The 16,121-nt window shown below is 35.1% G+C and overlaps 1 protein-coding gene across 2 annotated transcripts in view; it reads right to left on the bottom strand.

Annotated features, from left to right (window-relative positions):
• LOC128207917 (signal-induced proliferation-associated 1-like protein 2) overlaps positions 1 to 16,121 on the bottom strand; it is a 58,615-nt gene that overhangs the window by 12,281 nt on the left and 30,213 nt on the right. The window contains exons 6-15 of one of the 2 annotated variants that reach the window (XM_052911108.1): positions 13,676 to 13,774; positions 12,228 to 12,331; positions 10,756 to 10,913; positions 9,493 to 9,599; positions 8,389 to 8,615; positions 7,559 to 7,704; positions 6,898 to 7,012; positions 5,977 to 6,227; positions 3,235 to 3,828; positions 1,239 to 1,531 (exon numbers count right to left, since the gene is read on the bottom strand). In XM_052911108.1, coding sequence (XP_052767068.1) covers positions 1,239 to 1,531; positions 3,235 to 3,828; positions 5,977 to 6,227; positions 6,898 to 7,012; positions 7,559 to 7,704; positions 8,389 to 8,615; positions 9,493 to 9,599; positions 10,756 to 10,913; positions 12,228 to 12,331; positions 13,676 to 13,774 — 2,094 coding nt within the window. The remainder of the gene's footprint in view (positions 1 to 1,238; positions 1,532 to 3,234; positions 3,829 to 5,976; positions 6,228 to 6,897; positions 7,013 to 7,558; positions 7,705 to 8,388; positions 8,616 to 9,492; positions 9,600 to 10,755; positions 10,914 to 12,227; positions 12,332 to 13,675; positions 13,775 to 16,121) is intronic. The other variant, XM_052911109.1, reaches the window with a different exon arrangement.

The following is a 16,121-nucleotide window of genomic DNA, read 5'->3' as shown; positions in this document are numbered from 1 at the left end:
GCCTTTAAAGCTTGACAAATTAGTTTCAACAATTTCAACAATTGGTAATCAATTATTTCTCAATGTCATCCTTTTTACCAAGTTTCAACATTTCTACAATGTACCATTTAGATAGAATACCACCGAGTTATGTTACACGCAACCAACAATAGTCATAGACATAACAAATAAAGCCTGATGCAATTTTGTCTTTTGATAGTTTTGTTTTTCAGCTTACATTTAGTGTAATTATAGATTGGATAAAATCCTGCTGTGTTTTGACAGGCCTTTTTCTGCCCATCTCACAGGTCAGAATATCTGACCATTTCCCAATGCCAAATATGTTTACATTTTCCCAATTTCAAGAAAACAAAACCCATGTTGCTATCATTGTTAATTTCCAAATCTTCATTGCTCTGGAAGTTTTATTATACACTTATTATCTGCAGTATTTCAAATGGTACTTGAGATTTCTGTATTAGCTTTACTTATTGTTGTTTTTACTTCAATGATCACATCATCAAATATTTAATAACAGTTAGCAACAATTTCGTTAATCACGTTGTCCACTTTAAAGCTGCACTCTCACAGATTTACCGTTTTTACAACTTTTTTATTTTTTGTCTTGGAATGAGCAAAATTTTGCATAAATATCTGCAAACAAATGATCTAAGATTGCTGACAAAAGATCAGATCGCAGATTTGCAAATTTCCGTCCGAAAATTAATGTTTAATAGCTTAAACCTTTACTAAGGGTTTAAGAAAAATGCATAATACATTATTTTTTGTAATTCAATATAACAATCTGCGATCTATTTTTTTGTCAGCAGTCTTATTTCACTTGTTCCCATGGATTTTTGCAAAAATTGGCTCGTTTCAAGACAAAAAATAAACAAGTTGTCAAAACATTCAATCTGTGAGATTGCAGCTTTAACAATGTTGAACAAACTGCCCGATCTGCAACGTTGAATATGTGTTCATGCTCTTCCTTATTGCATAAGGGACTATATAGATATGTTTCTAGACAAGCCACTATCACCATCTTAACAATTCTCCCTTTTTACATGTAAATATTTTCATCAACACCAGCTATAATGAATAGATGCAATTACCAGACAATACGGGACAGAAACACAAATACAGAAATGAGTTTGACATTTTTATTTAAGTCGATTAGATTTAATGGGCAGTAGAACAAAGGCGGGGCTGGCGGTGATGAAAATCTAGCAATCAAATTTACAGTCACCTTTAGCACTCACCATGTGGATACTGGTCAAGGCTATCCCTCGATCCGGATTTCTTGTGTCGCTCTTCTAGGGTTCCGTAACTACTGTCATCTAACCCACGGGAATTGGACCCGTACTGGTCTCCTGTCTCCAGCCGCCCGTCAAACAGCGAGCCCCGCCCACTGGAGACCACAGAGTCCTGGTAACCATGGAAAGCGGGCATTTGTGTGATGTTTGACGAGCCCCTTGGGAGACTAGAGGTGGCCCATGGCCCAGAATCAGAGGAAAGGTAGAACGTTCGATTGGGTGGCGACTTCATCTCACCCCTTTACAAAATGAGAGAAAAACTTATACTTTAGCATTGAAAACATGTTCGATACTTATTTTATCTAAATTGATTTTTTTTAAAAAGAACTTAAATTAATTAATCAGACTTTATTATTAAATGACTATAATGGACAAAGGTTCATATTACTGTTTCTCTACTTACACAAGTTCAGGCTAATATTATTTCATTCATCTATATATCTAATTAAGTAAGAGTAAATATTTAATCTATATGGTAATTCATTCTGATACTTAAAATGGCTACATAACGGATATAAGAATGCAGACTTCTGGTTATGAATAGTAAAATATAATTGGAAAAAGGAAAATTAAAAAAAGGTGGAAATAATTATAAGTTACTGGAAGTGCAAAGTTATATATTTGGTATTGCAGTTAAAAGGAATGGGATGATTCTATAACATAAAAAATATAAATATATAACGTAAAAAAATATATAAATATTTCAAAAATTCAAACACTTCAGAAGAGGGACGAAATATGAAGGCAATAATACTCTTATCAACTAGTGTTAGATCACCTTTTCAAATCATTATTTCAGAGTAGTTGATATGTTAATGAAAAAAAAAAACCTTTGGGGGCAGTTGTGCCAAAAACATTATTTGAGTTTGCAAGCAAAATTTTCAATCCTTTTTGAGATTTACTCGATATCTTAACTTAAATTCTTCATCTTAGGATATTTTGTAGCAAGCTACTTGATAAAATGGCCCCAATTGATGGCCTCAATTAAAGGCCCATAAAATTGCCCATATTGATGGCCCATATTATTGCCCATATTGATAGCCCCTAATAATGGTCCCTACTGATAGCCTCTATTTATGGCCCCTATTAATGGCAGCTATTAATATTGCCCATATAGATGGCCTCTATAAATGACCCCTATTAATGGCCTGATTATTGCCCATATTGATGGCCTCTATTAATGGCCCCTTGTATTGCCCATCTTGATAGCCTCTATAAATGGCCTCTATTGATGGCCTCTTTTAATGGCCCCTAGTATTGCCCATACTGATGGCCTCTATAAATGGCCCCTTATTGATTGCCTCTATTGCTGGCCCTCTATTGATTGCCCTACTGTGATGGCACCCTCTGATGACCCCATTTTTATTGCCCCTATTGATAATGGCCCATACTGATTTGCTTACTGTGATGGCCCCTACTATTGCCCCTTATGATGGCCTCTATTAATGGCCCATACTGATTTTTTAAGTTATGGCGATGAGATGATCACACCAAGGCAATCAAAATAGTTCAACTTATTTAAATTTAAAAATATATGAGTTAAAAATTATAAAAGTTGCTCAGTATTTCCAGTTCTTCTACATGGTGATTATTTGTGCATCAAATATTTCCATTTAAAGGTGAAGATTACAGAACTAGCACGATGATAGAAGTAATGAAATAATCAAAATTCACTGAAAAGATAAACGTCATTAAAATTACCATGCAAGAATGGATGAAAATGAAGAGATGAAAATGTCAAACCAATGATTAGTTTTTTTTAGTTTTAGTTCAAACATCCATGCACACATACAAAGTGTCATGCCATGCGTAACACCATTCAAAAGTAAGAACATAATTAAAGTTTGAATAAACCCCATAACTAATTATTGTAATCAAAATTAAATAGAAACCAATTGAGACCACACTTAAAATATTACCAAAGAAATTCACTTTTATCTACCTATGATCGGATGAAGTTGATGAATTTTTCTGATGAGGAAGAGTATTTGAGTTCCGCTGACTAGATTGGCTATGTGAACTGGAGACTGATGATTCCCGCTCATGGATGTAATCCCCGTCCTCCTGGTCTGTACTGTCCAGTGTATCACGACTGTCCCTGCTGTTCATTCTAATTATCTCCCTTAATTCCCATCTTTCTTCACAATCTCTGGGAGTGCTCTCCCTTGTGGAGGAGTATTCTTGTGAAGAGCAGACACTATCCCTTGCACCAATTTCTCTCAATGTAGAAGCATCCTTTGCTCTCTCATAACCTTCTTTTGAAGAGCTATTTGTTGAAAACTCTCTAGTGTGGAGGGTGTATTTGTGGTGCAGGTGCTCTGTCGACTTGTGTTGCCATGGAGACGACCCCTGGGGTAGCTGGTCCCGGGTTGAAGGGTCATGGGGTGATATGGGCGACATGGGGGAGAGAATGGCGTCGCTAGAACTGCTGGAGGAGCGTGCCTGACGTCGGTGGTGCGAGAACTCCGCCTGGATTACGGCGTTCAGGGCGGGGAAGGAGGAATAATGGTGGTTAGCATGGAGATTAACCACACCCCTGCCAATGCAATACATCAACTTGGTTTAATGGAGAATGTCTTTATAATGAGGAATGGAAAAGCAATCTGCTTAATTCTGAATCTTAGCTGTATCATTCTAGAAACCTTTTACTTCTCTATCGTTCTAGAAATGATATTCCTAAGACCTTCAAGACTTACAATGTTTTTTTTTTAATTTATACGATTTTTTTTGGTTCGAAGCAAACAAACTGAGGAAACAGACAAGACCACAAGACAATAACAATTTAATTTAATGGTAAAACAGTTTTTAACTCTAAACTTCATGCTGCAGTGTTACAAATCAAAGTAACATGTCACCCTGAGCTAATGACATGGCTATGTATTATTGCCTGAAGTTTCTGTCATATGTCATATAACGGATATCATAAAAATGTGTGATAAAAAAAACTTCAGAATTTAAGTGATGGGCAGGAAATTTCACAGCAGACAAAAGAGCTAAATCAATAGAGCTTTTAATGAGCATTCGGAACACCTCGGCCATTTTCCACCGAAAACAACCTTGGATGTATATGGATGGTTTGACATCGAAAACAACCTTGGATGTATATGGATGGTTTGACATCGAAAACAACCTTGGATGTATATGGATGGTTTGACATCGAAAACAACCTTGGATATATATGGATGGTTTGACATCGAAAACAACCTTGGATGTATATGGATGGTTTGACATCGAAAACAACCTTGGATATATATGGATGGTTTGACATTGAAAACAAGGTCGGTTGTATATGGAAGGTTTGACAATCTTTAAATTTAACTATGCTGCAAATAGATTGCGTAGTTATTTCCATCCAGCAGTTAAACTCCATGACTTAAATTTCCATCCAGCAGTAATACTCCATGACTTAACTCATGGGAGTCTTAATCATTTATGACATAATACACTTCATTGGCAATCAATTTAAACTTAGTAATACAAATACATGTTCAAACACTACAATTTATTAATTCTATAAAATCTTACCAACTACTTCTACTTATGTACCAGCATACATCTGGGGTTGTTTTCGATAGAAAATGGCTGAGGTGTTCCAAATGAATAATGTGGTGTGCATATTGTAAAAGAAGGGACTTTGAATCACAGCAACTCAGACAGGAGTGTCAGAAGGAACATATATTAATCAGTTTTCAATATCATTATGCATAAGTTTGGGAGAAATTTCAGAGAAGACAAAGATTCTAATATATGCAAGATGTTAAGTGCTTAATGATTTACACAAGATATTGGTAAGCGATTTGGTACACTGGCAGTGTTATACTTAAAGATTCTGTTTCATTAAAATGCAACAACAATATTACTTATTCAGTCATCGAAATTAGACTTTACGATAAACGAGCCCGCATTCTTACATATGAGCTTTGTGACAGACGAGTTAAACAAACCCCGATATATAAAATTTAGAATTTGAACAACCCCAAGAAAGCATTTTACTAATAGAGGGCTTGGGGGCTTGTGCTAATTTCGACCACAGCTGATTAATTTCAATATCATGCGAATAAATGATCGATATATTTCTTTAACAAATTAGATCCTACTGATTTTCCTATACACCAATTATTTTTTTTTACATGCTATTATTTATTTTAAAAATCTTTTCTTTATGTAAAATATGGTCATCTCTTTATAATGCCTATATTAAAAAATAGCAATTTCATTCAGAGTAGAAATTCAAGAACTGTATTAAATGTTAAAGCTTATCAGAACGTTTCAAAACTTGGATGAAGTGAAGTCAATTGACAAATAATAATGATATTGATATACGCAAAACAAATATTTTGACAAATTCATGATGAACCACGCTGGCTGATGAATAAAGCATAACTCACTGTGTAATTATCTATGCTTTGATTATAAAGAGATGATTTCTATATTAGCAAGTGAAAACTAATAGGATATATTTAATTACAAATGATTTGAAGCAAAGTTGACTGGTTGAATATTGTACCATTCATTATATGTGTCCGGTTATGACTGCAAAAATACCATTTAAGTTATTTTTATCCATAAATGCATTCTAATATCAACCAATCAACCTCCCATAAATATGAAGGAATGTTATTTCTGGTAAGAACAGTCTTGATTACACTCTGCGATTAGTTCCATAAACGGAACGCTATCTTACCTCGGTGAACCGTCCTCCATTGGGGGAATCACCACGACTTTCACAGTAGCTGACGTCCGTAACAAATCCACCATCTGGTCATGAATCAGGGTCACTGAAGCGACCTTACAGATTTCGACCAATCGGCTGCCTTTCCTAAGCCCGGCCACATATGCGAACCCGTTCTGCTCAACGTCCGTGACGATGCCCTCCGCCTGTATGTGAAAACCAAGTTGTCGGAGCCCATTCCGTTTCAGGGTCAGCTCTTGGGTCTGGAAACAGATAATTAAGGAACATTGATAGTACAATGGGTCAGGAAAACATAGATATACTCAACTTTTACAGGGATGTGATAGACCTGGCAGCTGAAGGGCTGAAACCATTTTGACACCATAGTCAAAGGGGTGGTGTGCGAGTTTAGCACCCTGCCGAGAAAGGAAAATTGACTTTAAAGAAGCCCTTTTAAGGGCTCTGCTGACTTCAAATTTGAAGGGAAATGGAATGTACTAACAACAAATAACCAAAAGCCATTAGAATACGCAAAACCCATGGACAAATCACACACATCCCTGTATAACTTTGACTTATCTTTACCTGAACATTTCATATGTTCTAAAACAGGGTGCCATTAAAGTATACGTGACTGAAACTATTTTGATAAAATTGTGATAAAAAAGGTTGATGGTTATCTTCTTTTGACTGTATTGCTATGATAGATTATTGCTTTAGGTTTCATAAGATTTGTTTGGTAAAAGGTTTAACAAAAACTCCCATGATCTTTTTAATCACAATTTGATCAAAAAGTTAATGTCAATGGCATATTCTTGTTTCAACATTCTAAACCTTCTTCAATCTCACACTACAGTGTAACAGCTTTGAGTCCCATAGGAATCTTTGATAGTTCCATAATATTTTCTTATTCTACTAAATGTGAAGGCTTACCTCACATCCAGGGGTAACAGCTCGGAGGCGTGTCACAATCTCCTGTAACTCCTCCATATCTCCGCTGAGAGGCTGTAACACCAAACAGTCCCCCTGTCGATAGTACAGGCGCAGGCTGGAAACAAAACAAGAGACACTTCAAATAAGATTCAAAATACTTAAAGATTCACCCTTACTCCCAAATAAGATTTACCACAATTAATGCAAATGTTTAAGTATATATCAAAAAGGAGGAATACATGGGTCTTATGAAGGATGCAGAGTTTAATTTGAAATAAAGGTGCAGAAAACATGGTATTACAAGCCTATGATACGATAGAAGATCACAGTAAATCTGTTAGCACTCACCAGCCAATTAAATATTTTTACGTATTCAGCTATAAAATACAAGGTTACAATATTGCTATCAGTAATTAATATTTTCCATAAACGCATTATTTAGTAAGTAGTTAAAGGTGTATCAGTCAAAACTGATGTTTGTTATACATGTGTATGAACTGATTTTGAATAAGAGTGTCACTTTAATGTCTGTCCTGAAATATGGTTACTTTTATTTATATTTGCGACCCCTTGGTTACCAGGAAAGTATCTTACCACAACACCACAGATCCCCCATACGCCATTGAACCTTATGAATACTAGCATGCTACTATTATATTACCTGATGGCCTGTGAAGTCCAGCCAATGACAGAGCCACAGTGCGTGGTAAAGATCACATGACCAGTCGACTCTTCAACGATCACCAGGGTCTCCGCAGCAATACCCAGGTAGCACACAACAGTTGACGGCTGGCTCACATCCTCCACCTGTTTCAAGTGAGCCATTTCAGCTATAAACATGGGTTTGGAAAACCATTGGAAAGATCTCATTTGTTGCATAATGCAGCTGTTTGTCTATGGGAATTAAATTTAGGTCAGTTTCTTGGTAGAAAAAAATGTATGGGGCTGTATTTTAGATGTGTCCGAAGTTCTTTACATATAAACTCGTTATTTTGAACTCTGTAATCTAAATGTTCTGGTTATGTCGAATATTTTATTAATGTGTTGGGTTAAGTTAGACATGTTTTATATTTCAGATATATCGGATGTTCATTATCTCAAAAAAATAATTTGGTGGTCCCTAAGACTTTGGTATGCAGAGATTCAACTGTAGTGCCATTTCCTTACATTCCACACTTTCTTTAAACATTTTATTCCACCTTGTTCAAAGGGTTATGCTTAATGTATTCTCTGCAGATAAGGAAACTTCAGTTTTCAAGGTGCACAATTTAGGTTTATACAAAACATTTGTTTTAATTTTAATGCTTTATTGATTAAAATGATATAAAAAAAAATCAAGCATATAATTGAGGTACAGATAAAATATATTAACCTTAATATATTATTTTTTCTCATTAATAGCTACATGGCAGCAAACTCCTCAGTTAAAAAAGTGCCAGAATATCGCTATATTTTTTAAGGCCTTAATATCAATAAACCAATCCCCCTCACCTTAACATGCCAGACTAAAGCACCAAGGGCGAAATTGTCGGGGATCAGTTTCCCGCGGTTCTTCTCCTTTTTCTTTCCACTGACAAACTTGCTCAATTTTGATGCCGATTCCAGCGAGTTGCTCGTCACATAGTTTGTGGCCAGGTCCTTCAAGTACTCTTGCCGCGTGCGGACAGCCATTGCCGAGAACTTCTCCGAGTGGTGGGCTGCATTCTCAGCATTTATTACTGTAGGGAAGGAAAGGTGATTTTAAGCTTCATTTCCAATTTCAGAAAGTAAAACTGTACAAATACTCAAATCAAACTTTGTTTTAGAAAAAGATATTCCATTTAATCATCGACAACATCAAAGGAAGGCAAAATAAAGCAAGTCTATGAAGTGAGTTTCCAGTTTGGTTTTTACTAAGGGTGCTGTGTGTGTTGGGGGGGGATCCAATTTCAAAGTGCCTTCCTGAGGTGGCTTTAACATATAAATTGAATAGCCTTTTAAAAGATAGTTGGAGAAGTAAATAGCACAAAAAGTGGGAGAACTATTATGGAATAAGAACCCAGGTCTTAAATTTGATTCTTTATTCAAGTAAAGGAGTAAATGTTCCTTTTTACATACTTAAATAAAATTACAGAAGTTTTATAAATACATCTTTATTTTATCTTGATTGTGACAAAAGCTGATAGCTAATATCATTTTCAAGTTTGTCTCCTGGACAGAGACCAGGCCTCAATTTCTCGAAACTTCATAAGTCCCTTATAACAGGATTAAGCTACGCTCACTATTTTTGATTTCCATAATATTTACTTCTTTAAGAGTTTTTATACTCAAGAAAGGAGTTATGTTTATGATAATCATATCAATTTCAGTATGTATATTGACTTATTGGAAATAGGTACTTAAGCCTATTAAGCTTAGGAAGTTTCAAGAAAATGGGGCCAGTACTAGTGCCTGTTCGGAGAGGCCAGTAGAAAATACCCCTGGTGGCGATCAAACTCTCAACCTTGGGTGAAAGGCTGACAGTTTGATTAATAGACAACTCTTACCACATACGTAGTTGCCCTGAATTCAAATCAACATTAAGCTCGTCTAAATTAAATCATGTTTTATGAGTACCTTTAGCTAAGAGGAAATCCGCAAACTCCCTTGATTTGTAGAATTTGGCGTGTTCTGGAATGGTCGGACCAAAGGGGGGAACATCTCTGGATCGACTGACTGCAATGCTGTAAAAGATAATTGCAAAAATATTTCAAACCAGTCATAAGACTTAGACACTCATCTCAACAGGTACAACTGTTCTTTTAAGTGTTGAGTATAATTTGCAAGTTTGATGCAAATAATTATTTATAGCAGAATCTCGCTTATTTTCTTTTCAACAAAACGTTACATAACCTTTTATCAAAAACACTTTTTTACCTCAGTTTTTATAATAACAACTGTGATAGCCCCTTCCTGGTTAACAGAAGTGAATGGAGTAAACATTTCTTCTAAAATCTTATGCAAAGGGCCATAACTCTTGATCAAACATGCATGCACCTGTACACTTCATCCATGGTGATCCTATGTACCAAGTTTTAGATTAGTTTGTTATAAGCTGTAAAAATAGTTCACTCCATATTTATTTTGCAACACACCACGCGACCAACAAACTGCACAACCAATAGACTGCCCGACTAATTGACCGCCCGACTAACAGACCTACCAAACAACCTCACGGTGATGCCAACATACCCCCTTTCCAACCTTTTTTGTAAGGGATTGTAACTAGATCCTTGAGTACCTTGCCTTTCACTGCTTTAATATAAGGGTTTTTAGGCCCTTACAATGCATAGTAAAATATATCTGATACAGGGCTCCAACTAGGCCTAAATAGCAGAGGCAAGCACCCTGCTGCCTTTTTCCGGCACCCTGCTGCCTTTTTCCGGCACCCTGCTGCCTTTTTCCGGCACCCTGCTGACTTTTACTATGCCCTTTTGTTTGATAGAGCCCTCCTCTTTTATGATTATAAACTAAATTTGATATCTATTAGACATATTGGCAAATCCAAGTATTTTCAGAAATAAGTATAAAAATAATAATTAATAAACATAATTTTGACACTTAAGTAAAGATAACATCTTAGGTTTTCATAACAAACTATGTTTTCGTAACAAACTATAAGTATTGAAATTAGTTACAAAACATACACAATAAGAATTGAACATTGACCCTTGCATGTGCCCCATTTAAGGCTCATTCAATGCGCATCAAAAGTGCCCTTTCTGACCTAGCACATTGCACATTTTCAAATCCTGGCTGGAGCACTGTGATTTACAACTGTTTAATACAAATGGGTAAAATCTTGTCAATCGAACACTGGCTATTGTTCTGAACACATACCTGTATGATGTTTTTTCGGTACAAGGATTATGGGCCCTAACAATGATGAACACATGTTGGAACTGCGAGCGGACGCACTTCGGGGTAAAGGGTGGAGCTCCAGGCTCCTGGAATACTATCGTCACGATGTCGTTACCGATATGGCGCTTCCGCAACAACTGAAACAGAGAAAGATAGATTAATTATGAAATTAGGAGAGAAAGTATAAGATGTCACAAATGTGATCAAAGAAATTTAGTTTAAACTTATTTCTTTAAGCTCGAATGTAACGAAACCAGACAGCTTTTAGAATCACGCTCGAGTCCTTTCCCTGAATGGGAAACCATGCTAGGCTCCATTATTTACAATCTGTGAGCAATCTTTACACAGGAATGTGATTGACCAGGCAGTTGAAGGGCTGAAACCATTTTGGTGATATATTTTTCCATTTTTATTTAAATTTTAAAGCGAAAGATGGAGCTTTATTAAATATAGTTAAGTTGATGACACAGCGCTTTTGTTTTTGAAAATTGTCTAAATTTATGTTTATAGTATTTATTTACAGTCGAACCCCATTGGTTCAAACTCGCTTGGCTCAAATTCCTCGCTGGCTTGAACTAGATATAAAGGATCAATTCTTTATACTGAAGGTAAATAATCTCACATGACTCGAGTTTTCTTAGGCTCGAGGTATTTTTGCCAGTCCCTGGGAGTTCATTATTTACAATATAGACATTCTAAATAAACAAAAGAATCATACTCACTCTATTGTTTTCATGAAATATTTCAAATGAAAGCAACATTCAAGACATATAAAGCAAAGGGAGGCAATAAACCTATTATATTGACTAATTATATTGCATATATTTGAAAGAGATTTATCACTAAACACAGGCAATATTTAATTTGATTTTTTTTTTTTTTTTTTAAACTGGCTAAATAATTTTCATATGAATTTTTTTTTAAAAACACAGAATTTCTCAAGTAACTTTCGAAAAATGCCTAGGCTACATTTTCAGACAAAACCGAGTCACCAAGCCTGTATAGAGTGGATCGAATTTTTGAATTTGTACACATGTAAATTCTTGCAGTGATAAAATGCTTGCAGGAGCCATGTTTTACTGGTTCATTTTAATAAATGATGTCATTTTTTCAGGTCTTGGGTACATTTTATTAGGAAAAAAAATGATTAAATTCTGAACATTGAGGCATTTTGCTGCGTAAATTTGGCTGCTCTTGTTTAGCAACTTTAGTGGCTATGTTATAAACGATCTCCGTTTTTATTTGTTTTAACTTTAAGCAGCTATAAAATAAGAACCCAAAATTATTTTATGAAAGTTTCATGCTTGTAAATATCAACTTGTTTAGAAATCCTAAAAAAAACATTAGAAAGAGTCCGGAATATGGCAACTGCCCAGTAAGATCTGCGGAAATCCACCAATCACAGACAAATCACATCATTAAACAAGCAAGTAATCCTGACCCAGACTGACCTGTTGTGTATTTTTCGGTGTATAGGGGAGCATGGTGGAGACATGGAACATGATCTCACAGTTGTTGAAGGTTGTGTACACAGAGTGGGTTCCCGTAGAGTCAGCTGAAACGGTAAGAGCGTTTGTTAAAGATCCACTCATACTCCCCAAAACGATGTAACACAATTAAAACCATTTTGTTTAAATTTATAGAAAAGATGAATAAATATCACAAATAATGGTTCTTATGAAGGATACTGTGTTTAATTTGTAAGAAAGGTGCAGAAAACATGGTATTTCTACCTTATGAGAGGATAGTTGATCACTGTAAATCTTTTAGAACCCACCAGTCATTTAATATTTGTGCGTTTTCAGCTATTAAATACACAGTTACAGTCTTGTTTTCAGTAAATAATCATTTCCATAAATGCATTATTAAGCAAGACATTTCAGGCTTATCACTCAAAACACTATGTTTGTTTTTACAACAATCAACACAAATTGTCAACAAGTATAATTTGTAAAATCTGATTTTTTCTAATCATGGGTCGAAAAACCTCTTTGGTGGAGAGTTTTGGCCAATTTGTGTTGGAATGTCATAAATTCAGGTGGGTTTTTTAAAGGCTTAAAAAAAAATAGTCTTTTGAAGGAACAAGCCAAAATTCTCACACAAGTATTTGGGATCGACATTTTTATATAAAATCCAGAATTAGTGAAAGCCCGGAAGCACTTAACAATGAATGTTTTTTTCAACTAATTTTGACCACTGAAAAATAGGATTTTACATTAGTTCAAAGTCGTTTAATACAGGGTAAGTACAATTAGTAGGCTGAAACAGTTATATTTCAAGTAAGAAAGTATCTGAATAAATTATTATACATCCTGTATAAATTAGACTATCATGAGAGTTGCCTCCCCTTGGCCATTCACATTTACTTAAACCAGATTTTGTCAGTCAGTTGTCCCACAGTATTTATAAAGTATAACAGAATTAAGTACCTTGTTTGCCCAAGATGATTGACAACAGAATCTCACAGTTGTAAGTTTGTTCATTATGACATGCATATATTTCCAAAGTAATAGCAATAGTTTGTTTTTTTGCTGTACAAAATCGTAAAATTAGCTGTACCCAGCTGCCAATTTTATCAAATAATTATTAACTATCTTTGAGTTTTGGTAAGAGTCTTTTTGAGAGCTAGCGCACATACACCAATCACTGAATAACCCATCTCATAAGACCATTAAATGACTAAATGCAACCTTGGCGGTTGATTTTGTGAGAAGCTTTCTTAACTCTTAAAGGGGCTGGACACCAGATGAACCCCAAATCGACAAATACATATTTCCTCAATACAAGCCTAGAAGTGTCAATACCAGCTAGAATGAGGCCTATAAAACATCTTTTTACATGAATAAAAGAATACTGTGTCTGATATGAGAGAAAACACCAAGATAACATTAGCACTCACTTTTGTTGTCGAGCTGGGCTCTGTATTTCTCGAAGCCCTTCAAGCGGACCTTCTCTCCAATGCAACTAAGGAATTCATCAAATGCAGGGCATCCCACCTCTTGAAAAAACAAATGTTTATGTACAAAGAAGGATTGGACTGAACATGCACGGATGAAGGGGAAGAAACACTTTGATCATACAAAAGATTTAACCTAGGACAAAATAGTTGAGACGGATATGTCAGCTGTATCAGAATGCAGCCCATTTTTTATGGCAAATTTGGGGCCGATATTGGGCCCCATTCCCCATGGAGTAAAGTATATATTTTTCCCCAGGTTGTGTCAAAAATTCCCCCATTGTGGAAATTTTATTTACTGCTATCTGTAGAAGTCATATTTTCATTGTCAAACTGTAAAAACAGGTAAAGATCAGGTGGGCACCATGTTAAGTTTCAAACAATCAATAATCTAGCTTGCATGATGGTAACAAGATTTTTGTAAATTCCCTAATTTTGCAATATACAAGTTAAATTTCCTCTGTCAAAAGCCCCGCCAAACTTCCCCAAATTTGGGGAAAAAGGGCTGAAATGTCTTAAGATTTAAAATATTGCATCTCCTCTGTTCTGAGGATCCAGAGTTATGTGCCTTGCTTAACATATGAGTATTGTCTCTGGCAACATTTGTGCCAAGTTTTATTGGAATATACCGAAAGGATTATGAGCTATAACCTTGGCTCTAGATTTTGTAAAACAATGCGACCAACTATAATGAAACCAAGTCTAAGCCGATATTGATTTTATTTCTCTGAAAAAAAAAAACAGACTAAAAATCGTTAACCATTACAAGAGCTGACTACAGGCCAATTGTTCAGAAATTTGTTAAAGTTAACAACATGATTAATGACATTGTTAAATTTGAAAATATTTGATGATGTGGTCACAAACTTAAATAATTATATATAAAAAATACAGCAGAAACAATTGTGGAGATTCTTGTCAGAAATACAACAGGTCACAAGCATGTGGATTAAACTTCCAGAGCAGTAACAAGTTGAAAGTTAACAACGATGATGTTAACAACTTTGTTAACTTAAACAAAGTCCTAACAATCAGCCTAAAATTAGATCATTTTGGAAGTTAATGTACATTTCATCAGATTATGGAACTATCAGCATTGCTCATTCAAATATTTGCATAATTGATTTCCTTTTATTAAAGTTTTGCAAAAATATTTCCTTGTATCTTAAGTTTACATCTGAACCAAAATAACTTAAGGAAGTAGCAAAACCAGAGTGCCGTCAAGTGAGTTTTGTTTTGTTTTTGGGCGTGATTTGGGGTTGAAATTAAACCACATTCCCCTCCTGAGAAAGTACATAATTTTTCCCTACCAAGGTAAAAAAAATCCCCTTTAATTTTTTGGAAAAAGAAAAAACTGACCAAGGAGAATTTGACCTCTCTACATTTAGCAAATGTAGCAATATATTGCCATTCATGAATAGGTCGATAGATTGTTGAATGGAAGGTTTCAAAACAAGTTCAACATTTTAGTAATCATGTTAGTATTTTTACCCTTTTTGCCAAAATGACGCTTTATTCCCCTATCAAAGGACCCCACAATTATTCCCTTAGGCCAAAAAATAAATAATTGTTTGTTTAGTTGTTGTTGTTGAGTTTATAAAGGTCTGCCCGCGCCCTATAATGGCTGCATGTTTGTTTTGGGTAACCTTCCCAAAATTTCTAGGTAGGGTAGGTTGGGATTTTTTTTTATTTTTTGATATTTTTTTTTCAAAATCTGTCTTAAGTTCAGAGTGTTTTCTTGCACATGGCAGTCTTTCCTACATTACTGTCATTGCCTGACTTTGTTATATCAAATAAACAGTAATTCTGATTAAAATCTGCATTAATCCACCCTTCGTAACTCTCTATTCGCCAAGGAATATTTTTTTTTGGCTCAGAAACAGAAAAAAATAGTTAGGGTCGGTGCATTTTTATAGGTAGGGTCGGGTTACCCGAAACGGACATTTTTTTTTTTGTCTTATTAGTGAAAAAAAAATGCTAGAGGTATGTATCTTGCTATGCATATGTGAATTGTCTCCAGCAACATATGTACCAAGTTTCTTTTGAATATAAATATTGTTTTTTTTATTATGACCAAGGTTGAAGTTTTTGCATATCAAAGACACCAACAACACCAACGACACCAAGGCTGTGAGACATAGAGCAGACCTTTTTCACCAAAAATTGTGAAGAGGCCTAACCTTTTCATTTTGGGAAATTTACACGCGTGAAATTCTGCAAATTGGGAAATTTAAATGCGTTAACGTCTCAAAATGGGGAATTGATAACAATATAATTCTATGGAGTAATTGGTCCTCGAATAACGTTTAAATTATACAGCTTTCTTCTTATGTCAACTTAAAAGATAAAAAGAATAATTTGCTCAAGCAGAATAAATTTTTGAAGTAAG

This window comes from Mya arenaria, chromosome 11 (genome assembly GCF_026914265.1).
Source record: "Mya arenaria isolate MELC-2E11 chromosome 11, ASM2691426v1".
Lineage (NCBI taxonomy): Eukaryota > Metazoa > Mollusca > Bivalvia > Myida > Myidae > Mya > Mya arenaria.
Note: the sequence above shows the minus strand (reverse complement) of the source record. Positions and strands in the feature narration are given on the sequence as shown.